Consider the following 22,424-nt stretch of genomic DNA (forward strand, 5'->3'; position numbering starts at 1 on the left):
CTCCCTGGACAGGCCGTGTCCACAGGGGCTTCAGGCTCAGAATCAAATAAGACAGACTGAGCAGGGGAAGGCGGGGGATGCTTCCTCCTGCCACCTACATGAGGGGGTCAGTGGGGGAGATGTGACCCTGAGGCTCCATAAGGAAAGGAAGACCTTGCAGTACAAAATAATCTTTTGTCACTACTAAAGGATCCCCCCAAAGCTCAGGGTACCTATCAGCAGAGAGAGAGATAACAGGGACCTCCCAAGGACTCACCCTACCGAAAATTTGGACCCAGCAGCCCATGGACGCCATCTGCTTCATATGTGCCAAGACAGGAAGAGGAAAGGAGTAGAGGTGGAAGAGGAAGAGGAGCTTCGGCATCCCCACGAGGTTTTGGTTGTCTCCAGCACCCCCCAGACTAAGGTAAAATGGCAGCCACGATGTCATCGGGCTACACAAACATGGCCACCGACCGGAGACTAGCCAAACCAAGGAAAAATGGCTACTGTGATGTCATTGGACTTCTCCAACGTTAACACCGGCAGCGCAAGATGCCTAAGCATGTTTCCAGAATCTTACCTGTGCCCTCTCCAACAGGAACCCCCCTGAAGGTACTGTACCCACCAGGCAGAGCATACATTAGGGGAGACTCTGCTGTGCACTCTGCAACGGTCTGCACTGGGACCTCTCTGCACTATACCCAGACTGCACCAGTAGGGCATGCACCTAGAGGTCTCCTATACTGGGACCCCTCCATACTACCAGGGCAGGACACACACTATTCTAGGCTCTTACGGAGGGGGGATGGCGGGGGAGACCCCAGGGGTCTCCGCTTTGTCCCCTGCCCTGCGACCCCCACCAGACTCCAGGGAAGAAGCCCAGCTCAATCGAGGGACTTTAGAATGAGAGGAGGGAACCTGCAGGCAAGTCCGACCATCCCTGGAGGTTAGCCACGTCCACCCCAAAAAACCCCAAAGAGGAAGAGGGGGGGACTGTATTTACCCTTCCATGATGTGGGTAACGCTCAAGACAGAATCCTCGCCACCGAAGTAAGGGAGCTGTCAGCCAAGGGAACGCTGTGCCTCAGACCATCGCTCGGTCGTATGCGACCCTGCAAGACGTTTAAATCGCGGGCCAGCCTCTGTCCATAAGGCTATGTCGCGGCCAACCTAGCACGTAGCTGCTGTCTGCACGTGCTCGCTGGCTGGGCTGGGAGGACCACTGGATCTATATTATCCAGCCCGCCACCCAGCCCAGCAGTCTATTACAGATCTCCCAAGAGAAAAAACAAAAAAGATGCAAGGAAGGAGAAAAAATTGCTAGGACCAAGAGATCCCAGCAGGGAGCTTAGGTCCTTACTCCTGACTAGACCGAATAAAATTGAATACCTAGAGCAGAGAGGGGAGTTGTATACCTGCTGAGGATGGCCCATGGGCGTAGCCAGGTATGTTTTGTTCTGCCTAGTCCTACTCTTGGAGGAGGCAATCTAACCCAGCAATTAGGATTTATGGAGCGATGTGTCCGTCGATGAACAAAAGAGAAAATAAAGTTACACCCAAGGAAATAAAATCAGCCCCCCCCCCCCCAAAAAATTTTTTTAGGCCCCCCATTCCCACATATACACACAAATGAATGTGAACGCACACGTTGATGGGGCTTACATGATGGGGCTTACATGTGAAAAAGTTGATTGCGATATATGTTACATATCGCCGCACACCCCAGAATGAAAGCTATAGTTCTAGCACAAGATCTCCTCTGTAACACTAAACTGAGGACCTATAGAAAATATAGGGTGCTGAAGTAAGTCGCCATTTCACGGGCGCACACAAATTTAAGGTTTGACATGTTGGGTACCTCTGCTTTTTTATTTTACCAAAAATTTGGATACGTTATTGCATTTGTTTGCCCTAAAATTCACAATAGTGTGTTGTTTACTGAAATTTTGCATTTCCTAGACCTTTGCGGTAATTTATCAAGAAAAAAAACATTTTTTTTTTGGGGGGGGGGGGGGGGGTGTGTGTGTCAGAATTGTCTGCCTAAAGGCTCCACATATGTAAATCCGGCCCTGACCATAAATATCAATGTAATCACATCAAATGATTGTAAAAACTTTGTTTTTAGATAAGAGATGAAAACTGATTTTATTGCATTACAGTATATACCTTCCTATAGCATGATACTTTCCTGACACAAACATGACAGCATACACATATGGGTATAGGCTCCGCCCCTCGCCCAATCAGGACTGGTTATACTATATAAATGAGTTGCTTCCCCCAAGGCATTCTCTTTTTGTTCCTCAAATGCTCAACAGGTTATTACTATGGAAAGAAGATTTTTATTTTTGCCCTCACCTTGACAGATTCATCTGGCCAGCCGCACAGGTTCAGTAACTCCTCCGGTGACACAGGTCTCTCTCTCCTTCCTCCTGGCTCTCCATGACTGTAAGGTTCCCTCATGCTGCTGGGGTCATGTATGCGCTCTTTGGGGGTGAAATACCAGGCAGATAGTAGAGAAACACCCGGCAGGGTGGCGTCCCATTTCCAAAATGGCAATCTGTGACTTCCGGCAGCCGTGCTGCAGGCTGCCCTATCTAAGATGGCGCCCGGTGGACTTTTGGCTGGCAGAGTTGGATCAAAATGGAGCTGGGTGACTTCCGGTTTGCCGTAGGCGGCCGGGAGGCACTGGGAGCCGCACGTGCAGCAATTGGGGGACACCAGGAGAGTGGGCAGATTCCCCCCCCCCTTTATAGTGGGGAATATGAGACAAACCAGGTGCACAAAACAGGAGAAGGTGCAAGCAGCGGTGGCCAAGTAAGGGGAGAGGATCCAGGGTTGCTGGGTAGCATGAAATGGGTGGTATGCAGGTTGTAAGAATTTTCCTTGTTTGAACAGATTGTGCCTGTCATGTGCCATTCCTGTTCAGAGCTCCTGTGAAGGTAAGACATGTCCTAATGATTACATGCAGGAGGGGAGATAGTATGTTTAGTACAACCTTTTGTTGCAGATTTTTAAAGGCATACCATGAGCTCTCCTAGAGCCAAGTCCATTGGACCCAGGGGGCACTTTGAGAGGGGCGGCAAATTGACGCCCAAGATTTTTTTTCCAGCAGTTTTGTGTGTCAGCGCGTTACGGGCGGCATTTCCCCATCTCATACTGCCACCCCTAGTGCAAATTGATCAGTATGAGGAGGCGGAGTTTCTCCTCCGGGGAACGTCCCTAGCATGATCATGGTGTGCGCAATGACATCAGACATCAGCGCACTCCATCTCACGCATGGCAGGCTGGATCTTCCAGGGTGCTTGGTGGACGGGTCCGGTGGTGAGTTATGGAAGAAGATATACACAGTATATATAATGTGTATAATATTTTCTAAGTATTATATTTATATAAAATAATGGATGTGGGGGCCTTTTAGTGGGGTATTTTTTATTTTTTTTGAGGGGGGGCAGCATTTCATTCTGGGACCCAGGCAGCACAATGTCTTGGGCCAGACCGGACACCGAATCTTTACAGTATCCCAAAAAACAGTCCAGTGCTTGTTTTTATGTTTTATTAAGGGGATTTAACTTGGATAGGGAATAGGGAAATTATGGAATGCCCACTTGACTTCAGAACTATATAAGTCTATATACGTTCCTCTTCCTCCAGCATTTCACTTGCTTGCAGAAAACAACACACTCAGCTGGAACATTGTTTGATGAATCTGGCAAAGCACTCTGGCAGATCAAGCAAAAGCCCTTTAAAAGGAGGGACCCCGGGCCTCTTTGGTTCTGTAGCAAAGTTCAGTGTCCAGCTTACATTGCATCCCAGCACCACCTCTTCAGTCACTGCCAGCCCACCTAGCTGCAGCTGCCCTCCTGGCTACCTCCCACAGTCCTCCCAGACTGCCCACTCACCAGCCCACCCGGCTGACCTCTCACGGAGACCTCCTGGACGTGCGGACACTCTCTCCTGCTGTCCTCAAACTTGCTGCCGTGCATCCAGGCAAGGATTCCTCCGTGTGTTGTAGAGGATCCCTCCAGCACCAGAGCCCCAGGCCCTAGGTCACCCCCCGCAGACTCGGGGGTTAACCTCAAGGGCCACCGACAGCACTCCTTCTCCATCTTCCACCCGACTGTCCCTGCTGGCATGACCCCAGAGTATTTAAGAGGTGCCCTCCCCCTGCCAGCCCACTTGTTTGGGGACTGGTTTTGGGCCCTCATCAATACTCCAAGCAGCCCCTCCTAACCTCCCACCCATCCTTCTGGAAGCTTCTCCAAGCTTCCAGAAGGATGGGTGGGAGGTGGGAGGTACCAGAGGTGCTACTTGCTGAGTCATCCAGCCTCCCTGAGTCACTCAACCCTGACCCAGATTCAACACAGGTTTGGCTGCCAGCCAAGCCAAATTTACCTACACTAGTAAAACAACTATTTACACTAGCGCTTAGCTAGAAGGGGCTACAAATGCTTTTAATTTACTGGCCAGTGCAGAGTTCCTCTCATTGTTATTTAATACATAAAATACAGACTGCCTACAGGCAGGTAATAAATACCAAATGTGTGTGTTCTTTAGTGAATTGACTTTAATAATTTATCTATTTTTTTTGTGGTATTTACCTCATATTCAATATTTTACTTTGATGAATTGATTCTCTTATTAACTCTGAACTTTTAACTCTTGAGTATTTCTGAAATATGAGTCATGGAACCGTCATATCACATACGGAATCCTTTAGTGAATTGACCCCATGGTGCCATTCTACAGCCCCCCACCCTTAAATCAATTCCCCTTACCTGAATCACAGGGTTATTTTTAACCCAAAGCATTCTGTGTTTTTAAATTTGGCACAACTGTATGTGGCCCCACAATCAAACTCGCATCATCCATTCACAGGATCTGTGACTGGAAAAACTAGCACCAAAGCAGATGTGCTCGTAAGTCTCAATGGAGCAAAAAGGTGGTGACATCATAACACTTGTATTAGGGGTGCACAGGGGGTGTGCCAGGTGTGCCTGGGCACACCCTAACTACCCTCCTGCGGCATAGATTCCCCCTGCTGCCTGGGCCCATATCATTTATTGGCCGTTTCCTTTTCTGAATGAGCACAGTGAGCGATTGGTACAGATCACTCACTGTGTTCATTCATAACTGAGGCATAGTAAAATGTAGCATGAAGCATGTAAAACCTTTGGGATGAAATAGAGCAGAGACTGCTAGCCAGGCCTTCTCATCCAACATCAGTGCCTGACCTCTGGAAGGATGGTCAAACATTTCCATAGACGCACTTCTAAACCTTGTGGACAGCCTTCCCAGAAGAGTTGAAGCTGTTATAGCTGCACAGGGTGGGCCAACTCAATACTAAACCCTACTGCCATTGAAGTTCATGCGTGTGATGGCAGCCGTCCCAATACTTTTGACAATATAGTGTATATACTGTATATATATATATATATATATATATATATATATATATATATATACAGTATCTCACAAAATTGAGTACACCCCTCACATTTTTGTAAATATTTTATTATATCTTTTCATGTGACAACACTGAAGAAATGACACTTTGCTACAATGTAAAGTAGTGAGTGCACAGCTTGTATAACAGTGTAAATTTGCTGTCCCCTCCAAATAACTCAACACACAGCCGCTATTGTCTAAACCGCTGACAACAAAAGTGAGTACACCCGAAAGTGAAAATGTCCAAATTGGGCCCAAAGTGTCAACATTTTGTGTGGTCACCATTATTTTCCAGCACTGCCTTAACCCTCTCGGGCATGGAGTTCACCAGAGTTTCACAGGTTGCCACTGGAGTCCTCTTCCACATCTCCACATGAGGAAATCACGGAGCTGGTGGATGTTAGAGACCTTGCGCTCCTCCACCTTCCGTTTGAGGATGCCCCACAGATGCTCAATAGGGTTTAGGTCTGGAGACATGCTTGACCAGTCCATCACCTTACCCTCAGTTGCTTAGGCAAGGCAGTGGTCGTCTTGGAGGTGTGTTTGGGGTCAGTATCATGTTGGAATACTGCCCTGCAGCCCAATCTCCGAAGGGAGGGGATCATACTCTGCTTCAGTATGTCACAGTGCATGTTGGCATTCATGGTTCCCTCAATGAACTGTAGCTCCCCAGTCCCGGCAGCACTCATGCAGCCCCAGACCATGACGCTCCCACCACCGTGCTTGACTGTAGGCAAGACACACTTGTCTTTGTACTCCTCACCTGGTTGCTGCCACACATGCTTGACACCATCTAAACCAAATAGTTTATCTTGCTCTCATCAGACCACAGGACATGGTTCCAGGATTCCCCACTGCTTGTCTTCCGCAAACTGTTTGCAGGCTTTCTTGTGCATCATCTTTAGAAGAGGCTTCCTTCTGGTACGACACCATGCAGACCAATTTGATGCAGTGTGCAGCATATGATCTGAGCATTGACAGGCTGACCCCCCACCCCTTCAACCTCTGCAGCAATACTTGCAGCACTCATATGTCTATTTCCCAAAGACAACCTCTGGATATGACGCTGAGCACGTGCACTCAATTTCTTTGGTTGACCATAGCGAGGCCTGTCCTGTTAAACCACTGTATGGTCTTGGCCACCTTGCTTCAGCTCAATTTCAGGGTCTTGGAAATCTTCTTATAGCTTAGGCCAGTGATGGTGAACCTTGGTACCCCAGATGTTTTGGAGCTACATTTCCCATGATGCTCAACCACACTGGAGAGTGCATGATAAATGTAGTTCCAAAACATCTGGGGTACCAAGGTTCACCATCACTGGCCTAGGCCATCTTTATGTAGAGAAACAATTATTTGTTTCAGATCCTCAGAGAGTTCTTTGCCATGAGGTGCCATGTTGAATTTCCAGTGACCAGTATGAGAGAGTGAGAGTGCAAACACTAAATTTAACACACCTGCTCCTCATTCACACCTGAGACGTTGTAGCACTAACGAGTCACATGACATCGGGGAGGGAAAATGGCTAATGTGGTCCAATTTGGACATTTTCACTTAGGGGTGTACTCACTTTTGTTTCTAGTGGTTTAGACATTAATGGCTGTGTGTTGAGTTATTTTGAGGGGACAGCAAATGTACACTGTTATACAAGCTGTACACTCACTACTTTACATTGTAGCCAAGTGTCATTTCTTCAGTGTTGTCACACGAAAAGATGTAATAAAATATTTACAAAAATGTGAAGGTTGTACTTACTTTTGAGAGATACTGTTGTAGCACCCTTCTAGGTAGGTGTTACGAAAAGTATATATGTGGCCCTGTCTGCTTATCAGGGGGGCCTGATCATTCAATTAGGCTGTCATGTGCTTCTAGGTGTGGTCTTTGAGTCTGGGGAGTCTCCCCACTGTATCCAATGAGGGCTCTTGTTGGACAGTGGAGGAAACCTGGCCAACAGCGCACCGGGGCTTATAGCTGTCTCAGTGGGCGGAGGTTGCTGCAATGATCAGATATAAGTCTGAGGGGAGCATGTGACAGGTCGTCTTTGGCAGGAATCAGAGTCCCGGGAGGAGGCTGACGGCTGTCTCTCCTCCTGTCAGAGCAAGTGAGGGTGTCCTGGGTGGTCGGCCTAGAGGACGAAGGTTGAGCTGGGCTACAGGAAGGATCTAGAGTGCTGTGGACCGAGTGGAGCTGCTGGGCAGAAGTTTCCTCTAAAAACAGTGTTGTGAGTACTTGAAACTGCCCAGGGGTCTGCCTGAGAGAGGGGACCACTCCAGAAGGTCAGAGGGATCAGGGAGCCAGTTAGCCAGGAGTGGTGGCTTAGAAAGGGGGTGCCAATATCTAAGCCCTGAAGATTCGAGAGAGAAAGGGGGCGCCGGGCTCCGGGCCCTGAAGTGTTCAGCAGTGCAGCAGTGTATTCAAGTAGCTACCTCAGCAGGAGTGCTTAGGGGAGCTTGAGGAGGACTTCTTTAGTCAGAAAGCAGTCCCAAGTCAATTCAGCGTTAACAGGCATCCGGCCAGCATTAACCAGTGTCAAGTCAGCATTGATAGGCATTCAGCCAGCGTCAAGTCAGCGCCAAACAGCGATATTCAAGTGTCTCCACCAAACAAGCCTAGTTTAGTTCCAGGAGTATCCCACTCATCCCTTCTCCCATCCAAGTTACCAAAAAAAAAAAACCCAAAGATACTGGACTGGTCATTGTCTCAGTGCTCACATTTGGAGAACATGCTTAAAGCGGAGTTCCAGCCATTTCACTCACCTGTCCAACAGTCCAGCGATGCGGCCGCCCGAAGCCTCGATCCTCTCCCTCGGCGCCGGCATCACTGCTGTGGGCACCCGGCTGTGACAGTTTGCGGCTTCACAGCCGGGTACCCACTGCGCATGCGCGAGTCGCGCTGCGCGTCTTGATTGGCCGGCAATCTTCTGGGACCTCTGACGTGTCCCAGAAGATTGCAGGGAGGGAGGGGGAGAGGAGAACTTCCGTTCAGGGCGCCGCGGTGCTCCGAGCGGAAGTGGGAGCGGGTACCTGTTAAAACTAGGTACCCGCTCCCCCTGTTAAAACTAGGTACCCGCTCCCCCCCAAAAAAAATGACATGCCAAATGTGGCATGTCAGGGGGTTAGAATACCTAAAGCGGAAGTTCCATTTTTGGGTGGAACTCCGCTTTAAATGTGCTGTTGTTGCTAGTGGTAACCCAGGGGAACCCATATCCAGCAAAACGGCTGGGAATTGTGCTACACTGTATATATATATACATGCATGTGTGTTTGAGCTTTGGGGTGCACACCTTAATGCAATAGTCTGCGCACCCCAATGGCTCTCGTAGTCCATTGATTACTTCCTCCAGCTCCATAACCGAAGATTTGTACCTCTGTACTGACTTGGTGCTGGAGGAGGAGTCTGCAAGAGCCTGTTATTGCACCCGTCATCCATTGATCACAATTGCAGTGCTTTGCAAAAAAATAAGAAATGCACTTTTGCTGTGCAATTTGGGTGCATTTAATATATATATTTTTTTTTTACGTAAGTGTAATATGCTTAAAAATACAGTTCCACTCTAAGGGTAATCAGCGTTCCATACACTGAGGTTTATGAATATTTGCTTGCTGAGCAGAGCAGCAATACCTAAAACAGGCATTCAGCAAACAAAATTGGCATTAAGTCAGAATTCGTATCACTGTACTGGTTCAATCGTCAGCCATGACAGCCTAAATATTTCTCTCCTATAATTCTCAGTATTATATAATCCTCTCTCTGCATAATTTCAAGTTATCAGCAAAAAGTGTCATCTTGCTTTCTGCTCCGTTCACCAGGGTATTAAAGAAAAGACAACACTGGGGGTTACAGGTAGGTGATGCTAACAGATACACTTGCTTGCAAATTACACACTTAATTAGATTGTACATAGCGATAATTTGCTACAGCTCAGGTGTGATTGCCAGGGGAATATAAAGAAACGACTCCCTCACACTGTCTTGTTAACTGTGAGAAATGGGACAATCAGAAGACTTATGTTTTATATACTAATAAAAATGATTATTATTAATAAAATGTTATCACAACATCTTCCAGGATAAGTATGTGATGTTAAAGTAGCTGTAAACCCTGACTGAATGGCGTTTAGCTTGTAAAGCACAATGTATAATAACTAATTGCCATTTAAATTTCAATCCTTTGCTGCTCCCTTTTGCGGCAGATCTCCTGAAGCCTATTTGCAGCCACTTCATTTCTTCATATACTTCAGTAATGGGTGCATTTCTTAGGGAGGGTTTTCTGGTTAAAACAATGGATCATATTTGCATTATATATGCGTTGAAATGGTCACTTGTAGATTCCATCTAGAGGTCCTGCAGAGCTGACTGGAAGGGAGACACTGGAAAGCATTTGATTCTGCATACAGTGAGTACAGATCTGTGTGGAGAGGCCTGTCCTGAGGGGGGGCATCCCTTAAGCTACAAGAGTCAGTGTCAGTAAAGGGGATGCTAGATAACAGTAAACAGCCAAAAAACAATTGGGGGTCCCCTGCCAGTTTATTATTATTTAATATTATTATACAGGATTTATATAGCGGCAACAGTTTGCGCAGCGCTTAACAAAATGAAGGCTGACATTACAGTTACAATACAATTTGGAACAAAAGGAATCAGAGGGCCCTGCTCGTTAGAGCTTACAATCTAAAAGATATTAGCACATTATGACACACTTACCTGCACATGAGCCAATCATGATCTCTTCCATCTTTGCCCGGTCTTCCTTCTGGGTTCACAAGCTCCACCTTTGAATGGCTGGGGCCACGATGACGCCCCTACTGCACATGTGCGCGGGAGCCCCGCCCTTGCATTGCATTCAACGACATACTGTGTACCCTGAATGCAAAGCATCTCTGCGCATGCATGGGTGATGTCATCAGCTATTGCTAACATCTCCTAATCGGTGCACATTTAGGAGATATTCATTGTACCTGCAGTACAGGTAAGCTTGACTGTCAGCTTACCTGTAGGTAAAAGGTAATAAAGTATTTATAGGTAAAGTTGATCCAGGGAATATCCGATTGCCTCTCCGGGGATCAAGAAGAAATTATTTCCCCTGCTGGAGCAAATTGGATCATGCTTTGCTGGGGTTTCTTGCCTTCCTCTGGATCAACTATGGGTATAGGATTGTGTATTTGGGATTGTATGGTTGTTTTTCTTTTTTATTGGTTGCACTAGATGGACTTTTTTCAACCTGGCTACGGGACCATTTTTTAGAGCCGGCGGCTGGCTTTCTGGAGATAACAACCAATGTGGCTCAGCAGCCTCTTGGCTGTTATCCCAGCGAGCAGGAGGGGATGCCCCCCTCCTGCCACCTTCTGCGGCTCTGTCCGGGTCTCCAGTCCCACTGGGAGACCCGAGCAACCAGCTGGCACGGTTGGAGTGCCAACCAGCTGGTTGGAGTCCCAAACTAAGCTGGATTCAGCTTCGATCGGGTCTCCGATCATGTAACCCGGAAGTGACGTTTTTTACGTCACTTCCGGTTTACTTGGTTGCCAATGGCGCTGATTTAAAAAAATTGACAGTATTCAAAAATGCTGATTTCGGCGTTTTTAATACTTTGCAGTGGAGGGGTTTGGGGTCTTTTAGACCACCAGATCCCCCCATAAAGTATACCTGTCACTGCCTATTACTGTTTACATTATTTGTGACAGCAATAAAAGTGATCAGGTTTTTATTTATTTATTTTTTTAAATAGTGTTTAAAATAAAAAATTAAATAAAATATATAGGAAATTTTTTTTTTAAAGCGCCCCCTTCCCCGTGAGCTTGCGCACTAAAGAAAACGTATACGTAAGTCACGCTTGAAAATCAAAACCATGTTTAAATCACACATGTGCGGTATCACCGCGATCATCAGAATGAGAGCAATAATTCTAGCAAAATACCTCCTCTGTAACTCTAAACCGGAAACCTTTAAAAAATTTTAAAATGCCGCCTATGGAGATTTTTAAGTACTGTAGTACCGCCGCTCTGCCCAAGTCTCGAGCGACCAGCCGCCGGCTGGTCAAAGTCCCGAACAAAGCCAGATTTGGCTTCGATCGGGTCTCCAATGAAGTAACCCAGAAGGGACGGCACAACGTCCTTTCCAGTTTACTCGGCTGCCAATGGCGCCAATTTGAAAAAAGTGACAGTATTCAAAAGCGCTGATAGATAGCAGATAGACAGATAGATAGATAGACAGATAGATAGACAGATAGATAGACAGATAGATAGACAGATAGATAGATAGACAGATAGATAGACAGATAGATAGATAGATAGATAGATAGATAGATAGATAGATAGATAGATAGATAGATAGATAGATAGATAGATAGATAGATAGATAGATAGATAGATAGATAGATAGATAGATAGATAGATAGATAGATAGATAGATAGATAGATAGATAGATAGATAGATAGATAGATAGATAGATAGATAGATAGATAGATAGATAGATAGATAGATAGATAGATAGATAGATAGATAGATAGATAGATAGATAGATAGATAGATAGATAGATAGATAGATAGATAGATAGATAGATAGATAGATAGATAGATAGATAGATAGATAGATATTCTTCCAGAAGAGCATTTGTGGGGTCAGCCCCAAACTGTTCCCACAAAGTTGAGAGCATGAAATTGTCCAAATTGTCTTGGTATGCTGACGCCTTAAGAGTTCCCTTCACTGGAACCAAGGGGCCAAGCCCAACCCCTGAAAAACAACCCCACACCATAATCCCCCCATCCACCAAATGATTTGGAAGAGTACACAAAGCAGAGAAACTTGACTGGCTTGCACAGAGTCCTGACCTCAACATGAGAGAACACCTTTGGGATGAATTAGAGAAGAGACTGCGAGCCAGGCCTTCTCATTCAATATAAGTGCCTGACCTCACAAATGCGCTTCTGAAAGCAAGGACCCCCTTGCTGCCATCTTGGGGCCACCCCCATGGTGGCAGAATGCCAGGACCCAGTCGCAAGTATGACCTTTGTGACCCTGGACGTTTCCGCCACTGGTGTCAGCAGTTTTTTAAATTTGGTTATTATATATTTTTTAATTATTTTTTACAATATCATTTAATTTTACTGTTTACAATTTTATTTTTTATTACTTTTTACAATTTTTTTAGGAGCCCTATTGGGAGGCCACTGGTGAAATATCAGGGGTCTACACAAACCTCTGATGTTTCACCTTTGAGACAAAGAAAGGAGATTGAGGACACAGCACTCAATCTCCATCTCTGCAGCCTCAGTTGCACAGAATGAATTGACAGGAATAGCTCTTTACAGAGCTTCCTGTTCCTTCACAAACTGAACCATAGTAAACACAATTACTATGCTTGAGTTACGAATGGACACATGTGCAATCGGTACCAATCACTCACCTTGTCCATTCAGAAAAGGAAGGTGGCTGGTAAATGACACAACCCCCGAAGCAGCTGGCTGGAGAGGGGAGGGGGGGAATCTGACAGCACTGCAAGGGGAGGGGTCGACACGAAGAATACACGGGCAGCCGAAAGAGGAGGAACAGGATAGGCTGCTGTGGTGGCATATAGAAGAACTGATGTTCTCCATTTTCCTCCTACAGCCACTGAATGCCTGTGGGAGGTAGAGGAGGAGAGGCAAGCTTTCACCAGCAGGAAAAGCAAAATGGAGGGCATCGGTTTCTCTTTCCTCCTCTCTCTGTCCCAACTATCCAGGTGTACAGGGGAGCCACATGGGCACCCTGGAGCATGGGATTAGGTTGCAATCAGGGGTCGGCAAGGTGTTTGCACACAGACACTGGAGTCCATCAGCGGTCCTCGCAGGGTCCGTGACAGTCACCGCACACTTTTTTGTCTCTGACTCACTGAGAGTCTGTTTAGACCAATCCCAGATGCGATGGCTCGGGGGCGGGTGTTTGGGCCTCCTTAGGCTCGGTGGCTTGGCCGCTCCCACCTCCTGCTCAGCTCTAGATTTGGCCAGCGCCGCTCACTCGAGGTGGAGTGGTGGTGGAGAAAGACCTGTGTGCGCGGCTGTGGAGTGATCTCTCTGTGAAGGAGGGACTGTCTGTGTGTGCAGCGGCCGCCCAGCACAGGAGAAAAGAGAGGCAGCCTGAGCCGAGGAGGAGGAGAAAGCAAGGAGGACAGTCTTGGACTGGAGTGTAGGAAAATATATTACCAGTAAATAATATATTCTTTGCAGGGGGTAAAGCCGGCAACTTAGCATGCACTGGAATCTCCTGCTTTATTGAACAGTTTCACACACAATTTATACACACATGAGCACATCCCCCTCCTGATCAAATTACCCCATCAGGTCAGGGGTTGCCTGATTACATTATCCTATGCAGATGAAATTGTATACAGAAATATAATTAACATATCTAAAGAACAACCAACACAAACCAAACAGTATATTATTTCCACTCAGCAACTAACAGATGACAATTATTCAATCAACCTGAGCCAATTAACTAGTAGACAACCGTCCTCACTCCTGAAATACAATACACATCATCTCAATACACATCTAAACATTGCTTTGATTATTTAGGAGTCACGGACTTCATGGCAACAGGCTATAGGTCTCACAGTGTAAAGTGGGATTAAATCTTCATATTTCTTGAGAGATATTGTTGATAGATATTACTCTCCCATTTGAAGTTATTTAAACCATTAAGTATCTGTCTTTCACTCCCAGTGACAGTAAATGCTGTCACAGGGACCCGCCCTGGCCTGTTCTTTGGAAAATGTCTGCCACAGCCTTGGTCCGTGCCTATCCCTTGTCACAACTGTGACCCCTAAAGTTACGCCCCTGCATCTGAAAAAATGTTACCTGTACTTACCTGTGGGAGTTTTTGGAGTAATTTTATCCAGAAGTATTCTTTCCTTCTGATTGTAAAGTGCTACCTCAAAGGAGCTTCGTGGTAATTTGGGTTCCCTCTTTCTGCACCTTGTCTCCAAGAGTAGCCTCAGCCCTTCTGACACACCTGGTTGAATGAAAGTTAATGCAACCACTTACAGGAACACTAGTTTAGATATTTTTATCTTGGCTCAGATTCAGTACCAGGACATAGACATAAGATGTTTATTAATAAATTACCTCAATATTAGAGTAAAGGATGGTATTAGCATAAATGAACATACTGTAGATAGATGCAGACACAGTGTGCTAGACAATATAATCACCATGGCAAAGTAAATTAGAATAGGATGTGAATAATAAGACTATAACTAGTCTAAAGTGCACTCTAGGATAATGGCTAGGATATGGTGCATTGTCCCATGAGAGGTAACTCTTAGCATAGGCATTAGGTAAAGTTCTCTGTGTAGCAGCTGTAAAGGGGCAATCTTTAGTCCTAACTCTTCTGCTGGCTAGCATTTTGGCCCAATTGTGCTGTAGGTGCACATGAGAAAAGTCCCAGTCATGTCTGCAGGCATAGGTAAGGCTACTAGATGATTGTATGGTGAATTTTTAAAGGGTTCAGTCTCTCTCTATAGCAGAAAATAATAAATCCCCACAGCAGTACCTCACAAGTCCCATTGATATTGCAGCTCACCATCTGGTCACACACAGCAATTAGTTCACACTCTGCTCTTCGCCCAGGTAACTCTGGCTGTCAGCTCTCCTAGACTCATCAGTCCAGATCCCGGTTAGTCTGCCACCATGCAGCAGTGGTATGCACTCTCTGGGCTCCCTCATGGCAAGAGAAAGCTATATCCTGTACAGCCTGAGAAAATGTAACACTTTCCCCTCCTCCTAGCAATCTCTCTCTGGGAAATGCAGGTCAAAAGCTCTTGATTACAGTAGAATCTCTCTCATCTGGACTGCAGTTCCCAAAGTGCAGTGCAGTATGATATTCAGTATATTTACAGTCAGACAGACTCAGTCTTCTGAGCTCTTCCTACTCAGTAGCTCCTTCCTCCTGTTGGTATAGATGTTAACCAGTTCAGCAGCCACAGAAAGCCACAGAGGGCAGTTTCAGCCTGTGTTTCTCTCGTTACCCATTCTTAAAGTGACAGTTAAAAATAAAATCTCTAAATCTATTTGCAGCTACAATCTAAGACTAACCTATCTAGCCCTGGAAAGCAAAAAACCCTATACATACCTTTTCTAAAGCCGCTCTGGTCTCCAGCGGCGTAAGCTCTAGTCGGATGGGAAATGCCCAGGAAGTGACATCACCTTGAGAGTTACTATGGGCCTTCTGTTGTTGGCTGACTTTTCTGCACACACCTACACAGAGAAGCCGCTGCTGACAGCTAGGAGGGGGACCGGACTGGAGGGGCTTCAGAAAAGTCTTAGATTGTGGATGCAAGTAGATTTAGAGATTTTAGTTTTAGGCTGAACTTCTACTTTAACCAAGCACCTGGCTACATAAAGAATAGTGATGGACCCATGATGCTGTAATGTACTGTATTTATATATATATATATATATATATATATATATATATATATATATATATATATTCTATTATTATTATATAATGTAATTATATGTAATATGTAATTATATGTAATGTACTGTATTTATATATATATATATATATATATATATATATATATATATATATTCTATTATTATTTATTATTATACAGGATTTATATAGCGCCAACAGTTTGCGCATCGCTTTACAATTTGAGGGAAGACAATACAGTTACAGTACAGTTCAAAACAGGAGGAACTAGAGGGCCCTGCTTGTTAGAGCTTACAATCTAGAAGTTATCTATCTATCTATCTATCTATCTATCTATCTATCTATCTATCTATCTATCTATCTATCTATCTATCTATCTATCTATCTATCTATCTATCTATCTATCTATCTATCTATCTATCTATCTATCTATCTATCTATCTATCTATCTATCTATCTATCTATCTATCTATCTATCTATCTATCTATCTATCTCTGTCAAGTAGCATTCCATCAATCTATTGATCTTATATACACTATTTTGTCAAAAGTATTGGGACGCCTGCCTTTACACACATATGAACTTTAATGGTATCCCAGTCTTAGTCCGTAGGGTTCAATGTTGAATTGGCCCACCCTTTGGAGCTATAACAGCTTCAACTCTTCTAGGAAGGCTGTCCACAAGGTTTAGGAGTGTGTCTATGGGAATGTTTGACCATTCTTCCAGAAGCGCATTTGTGAGGTCAGGCACTTATGTTGAATGAGAAGGCCTGGCTCGCAGTCTCCGCTCTAATTCATCCCAAAGGTGTTCTCTCATGTTGAGGTCAGGACCCTGTGCAAGCCATTCAAGTTTCTCTGCTTTGTGCACTGGTCCAAATCATTTGGTGGATGGGGGGATTATGGTGTGGGGTTGTTTTTCAGGGGTTGGGCTTGGCCCCTTGGTTCCAGTGAAGGAAACTCTTAAGGCATCTGCATACCGAGACAATTTGGACAATTTCATGCTCTCAACTTTGTGGGAACTGTTTGGGGCTGACCCCACAAATGCTCTTCTGCAAGAATGTCTATCTATCTATCTATCTATCTATCTATCTATCTATCTATCTATCTATCTATCTATCTATCTATCTATCTATCTATCTATCTATCTATCTACTGAAGATGGACTGACAGACAGACAAAGACAGATAGGTAATAAGTAGAGTGTCATAGTTCATTATTTTTTGTTCACCTATTATAGGATCCATGCACCTTGCCCTTGATGAAGCGCCTTACTTAACCTGCCCCTGGATGAAATGAATTGACAAAACACTGCATTGAATTTAACCTTCAATAAGACACATGTAAAACCCAATTTATATAACACGTTGTGAAGTCCTCCCCTGGGAGCTTTTAGTGTTTATGAGCCTTGCCATCAATCAGCATGATGTAATTAAAGGAAAACTCCACTTTCATCAAATATTTATATAACACATATAATTGGCAACCAAACCATTTTATAAATACAATTTTAAAATTGTATTTCCATTTCATTATGCAATCACTATCATTTTCTGAATCTGGAATGATTCAAACGTCAATTATATCTGCTGCGGTATATTTCTAGGAATATTCTGGGTGCAGTGTGGCAGGCAGACCCTCCCACTTAGCAGTGAGATTGAAGACGTTATTGAAATGACCTGTCTGAGCATAAGCAGAGCCAAAATAGGTAGCAATCTGCATTGTTGTCCAATATTCTTATGGTGGCCACATACGCTCTGTTAAATAATTGATTTATTTTCCAATTTCTCCTAATAGGAATAATCAATCTATAGTTGACAACCCAATCGATCGATATGACACACCCTGAAAATTGCCTATAGTTAGAAGATATGATCATAATTTATCAATCACATCTTTGTTTTCACCATGCAATCTATTCATGAAGAAAATCACATTCATAAACAAAGCATCTCAGTGTTGACGTGATGCAGCACAATCGATAATTTTCCATCCTGGCCGATCAACTCAGTTTTATCAAATCCAATCTAAATCAAGTCTACTGTGAATCAATCAGAAGGGAAATCATGCGCTTTCAATTGTTTGCCAGATTGTATCACACATTGATCGGATAATAAAATCAAAGTGCATATGGCCACCATTAGAGTGAATTTTCACTTTAAGGAACTGGACATTGACACAAAGGGGTCAATACGCTAACGGTTACCACATACCAAAACATGGTCACATGACTCATTTGCATAAATTATTGCATTTGGTAAAAAAAAATGTTAAATTCACAAAATGAAAAATGTGCGAGTAGATATCGCATAAAAACCATGTGGTAAGCTCTTAAGTCCAATTCACAAACGGAACAGGAAGTAAAAAAACATGCGCTATTTATCACTAGGGTTTTGATGGTGGTATCACATGCGGTATTTGTCAGAAACAGTGTGGGGGTCACCCTCCAATAGCTGGTTGCTAAGGGTTCCCCACTAACAGCTGAATGTAAAAAAAACATGCTGGCAATTAAAAAATATGACAAAAAAAAAAAACGGCGTGGGCCCCCCGCCCCTCAAAATTCATGCCAGACCCTTATCTGAGCATGCAACCCGGCAGGTCAGGAAAGGGAGGGGACGAGCAAGCGCCCCCCCCTTTCTGAACCATACCAGGCCACATGCCCTAAACATGGGGGAGGGGTGCTTTTTGGGCAGGTAGGGTTCTGACCGCCCACCCACCCCAAAGCACCTTGTCCCCATGTTGATGGGGACAAGGGCCTCTTCCCCACAACCCTGACCGGTAGTTGTGGTAGTCTATGGGCAGGAGGCCCCCCATGAGAATGAGTACATTGCCCCCCTATATGAATGAGTACATTGTACCCTTACTCATTGACCAAATAAAGTATCAAAAAGAAATTAAAGCACACACACAATGTTTTGAAAACTCTTTTATTACAAAATTTTATAAAAAATGTCCCCCAAACTAGATCCAACATCAATCATGATGCCTGCCGCACTGCCGGACCCGCAAAGGAAAAAAAAAACCCTCCAGCCCTGTCGAAGGCTCCTGCCAACTGCCTGCTCCGCCGTCTGACAGTTCTTAAACAGCTAAGGGGAGGAGTCACCCAGTGACATCACTTGGTGGCCCCGTCTCTTGTGATGTCATTGGCCAGGAGCATGCTGGGGCGGTGACAACAAGGGGGCAGTGCCACCCAGTGATGTCACCAGGTGACTCCTCCCCTTAGCTAATTAGGAACTGTCGGACAGCGGAGCAGGCAGTCGTTGGGAGCCTTTGCTGGGGCCAGAGGGTTTTTTTTATTTTTGGGTTCAGAGGTATGGCGGGCGCCATGATTAACATTGGATCTACTTTGGCGGATTGTTTTTTTTAAATAAAGGAATTGTCAAAAACTGTGTGTGTTTTTATTTCTTTTTGACACTTTTTTGGTGAATGAGTAGGGGTACAATGTATTCACATTCACATAGGGGGGGGGGCAGGATCTGGGGGCAACCTTGTTAAAGGAGGGCTTTCAGATTTTAATAAGTCCCCTGCCTGCAGACCCCCACAACCACCACTCGGGGATTGTGGGGAAGAGGCCCTTGTTCTCATCACCATGGGGAAAAGATCCTTTGGGGTGGGGGGTGGGGGGGGGCAGAGCCCCTCCCACCTCAAAGCACCCCCCCATGTTGAGGGCATGTGGCCTGGTATAGTTCAGGAGCAAGGGGGGGCTCGCTCGTCTCCTGCCTTTTTTTCTGACCTGCTGGGCTGCATGCTAAGGGTCTGGTATGGATTTTAGAAAGGGACACCACGCGGGGTGTTTTTTAATTGTCCCATGGGGGGACCCCACAGTGTTTTTTTTTTCATAATTTGTATTGTTGACATGTTTTCTTTACATTCAGCTGTCAGCAGGTAACCTGCTGACAGATGATGAGTCATCAGTTGCTAAGGAGGTGGCGGCTAGCTTCCCAGCCCACTCCTTAACAACCAGCTCAATGCTATAAATTACTGCATGAAAAAAATTTGGTATTTACCGCACAATGGAACAAACGCCACATTTGTTATTTAATGCAAAATTCTTAGTGAATTGCACTTTCAAAACTGATTTAGCACAAGAGTTATTTTACCACATTTTATGAGTTGGTATTTAACTCTTACTGAATTGACCCCAAAGTTTGTTAGGATGTTTGGTTCTGGATTTGCCTAATAATTGGTCTTTCACTGTAAGAATAGTAAATATCAATGTTTATTGATTCTATTTTATAGCTGTATTGATTATATTTATCCATTTTAGCAGCTGCCTATTTTCATACAAAATCTCCATTTTGAGTTGGTCCAAAGTTCTCAAACAAGTATGAGGCACAAATTCTGAATCACAATATACTGAAAGCTCTACACCCAAATTGGACTTATTTATATGCTATTTATGAAAGCTGGTATTTGTTCGGGCACATGAGCAGGACTAGGGAGAAGAACAACCCCCCCCCCCCTATCTACTCAGGAGACGGAATATAGAAAGCTTATGCTACCTCTGTGTGCACAGCATATAACATTCTGCAAGTTAGCTTCCACATGCATCTCATGATGTAATATCTGCATCTATGATTACAGATGAGTGTATATAGGTCAATGTGTATGTCCTCTGTTCCTGGCCACAGATACCGCAGTATGAAGAGATGGCTGAGTCCCTTCTCTGTTTCCATGACAACCACTGGGCTTATTCCATGTTGGCTTGATATAGAGCTGAGTTGCATCGTTCTACGCAAGACTCTCCATCCTCCCTCACTACCTATTACTCTCGCTCCAGCCCACTTCTCCTCACTGTCGCCTTCTATCCATTCCTGCATTTCTCTGTCCCCTGTTCCTCAAGCTATCTCCCTCTGCTTTTCTCTATGAAAAAGGATTTTGCTGACAACTCAGGAGGTAGGTGGCAGCTCCCTCCCTCGCTGTAGCAGAACCGTCATTTGGATCCGCAACAGTAGGTGGATCAGGGTTAGAGTCGAGCCTGCGTGAGTTGGCTTGCTAAATGTGGGGGTGTATGTTTCTAACAGTATAGTGATAAGGGCTGACCGGCATGGGTCTCGTCTATAAAGGGACTTTTTTGTTTGCTTACAGCCACCAGTAAGATTCTTTCTTTCTTGCCGTTTGATTGTGAAAGTTTTAATCTGATTGGTGGACCTGTGTATTTATTGAAGACACTTTTTAAATAAGGATTATAATGTGTTGTGCCTCAAAGTGAAAAACTGTTCTTGTTGGCTGTTTTAACCAATTCGATTCAAACTTTGTTTTCACCACTCTGCACTAGACGTGACAGGAAGTACCTGATTGGTTGCTTAGACCATTCCTTCTTTCATTCATTTTTTTTTTTCATCTCTTTCAAATACCCTCTAAAAAGTTGGTTTTGCTGTCTTATAGTCAAATTTTTACTCTGACTTCTTTTCTTTGATTCCTAAGGTCCGTCCTTCTATCAACCTTTGTCATTCCTCCTCTTTAACCCTCAGAATGGCCAGTGGAGATGGAGAGTCACTGGAGCCACTTCTGGGTCCCCTGGAGCTAGAATGCAAGATCTGCTATAATGGTTTTGACATGAAGCAGCATCGGCCTAAAGTCTTGGGCTGTGATCATCGCATGTGCGCCCGCTGCCTCAGGAAGATGGTATCCAACCGGGGTCAAAGCCCACCAGCAACACTGTGCTGCCCCTTTTGCCGACAAGAGACACCACTACCTGAGGACTTGCAACTTCTGCCAGATGACAGTGGCCTGTTGTCCAAACTGAGCTGCCATGAATGGATCCACAGGCGTGGTTGTACAGTGGCGCCTGAGGTGCTTTTGAGTCCGGGGGGTCTCTGTCCCAACTCGTCCGAGTGCCTAGTCATCACCATTATGGAGGTGTCAGATGAGCCTTCAGGGCCTGGTGAGCAAATGCCAGTACTAGACATCCTGAGAGTAAAGATCTCATCTAGTCTAGCATGGCTACCTGGTCCCTGTGTTCCTCACCGCTGCTGCCCATGCAGGCCCGTGCCACGTATCCTGCTGGGTTTTTTGTGCCTCGTGTACATTAGTTCACTGCCCCTTGGTGTCTACCTTATGATGACTGGGCATCTACTGGGCATCATTCTGGTTAGTCTAGTGCCATGTACCCTTATACTCAGTCTCTTGTGCTATTGTTTTTGTCATGAGCTCTCTGCTTGCCTTGCTGACTAACACAAACTTTAACTCTGTAACCAACACTGATTGTGTAAGAACTGTGTCACCAGCATCCCTTCACCTCCACTAATCGTGGTGAATCCACGAATCTTAGACACTCCGGGTGTGCCAAATCTGTGCCCTGTTTAATTCTATATGTGTTCTACATTTTAAACTGCACCACCAGCCGTAACCACAACGATCTGTGTCTGCGACCCATCACCCTCCCTTCAATATGTATTCCAGAAGATATCAGATGAAATTGCAAACTTTTGTTTTGGCCAACCCCATAGCTTCTGATCTCTTCTTTTACACTTTTTTTTTAGTGTAACTGCAAAATGAATTTAAATCAGCTTCTTTAAAAAGAGGGAGTCCAACCAAACCCAGAATTTGCATTTTTGGTGGATATTAAAAATATCAAAAGC

The 22,424-nt window shown here is 44.9% G+C and overlaps 1 protein-coding gene across 1 annotated transcript; it reads left to right on the top strand.

Annotated features, from left to right (window-relative positions):
* The first annotated feature begins 20,591 nt into the window (after nt 1-20,591).
* On the top strand, nt 20,592-22,099 carry LOC309567053 (E3 ubiquitin-protein ligase RNF182-like). The gene is made up of 2 exons (XM_082272375.1): nt 20,592-20,736; nt 21,268-22,099. The coding sequence occupies exon 2, from the start codon at nt 21,316-21,318 to the stop codon at nt 22,015-22,017; it is 702 nt and encodes a 233-aa protein (XP_082128501.1). The 5' UTR covers nt 20,592-20,736; nt 21,268-21,315; the 3' UTR covers nt 22,018-22,099.
* The last annotated feature ends 325 nt before the right edge of the window (nt 22,100-22,424 follow it).

The sequence above is a fragment of the Pelophylax lessonae genome (genome assembly GCF_965119305.1).
Source record: "Pelophylax lessonae genome assembly, chromosome: 11".
NCBI classification, from domain to species: Eukaryota; Metazoa; Chordata; class Amphibia; order Anura; family Ranidae; genus Pelophylax; species Pelophylax lessonae.

Bases quoted from the DNA above. Each gene is read 5' to 3' on its own strand.
- LOC309567053 (XM_082272375.1), top strand. From the start codon at position 21,316: ATGGCCAGTGGAGATGGAGAGTCACTGGAGCCACTTCTGGGTCCCCTG.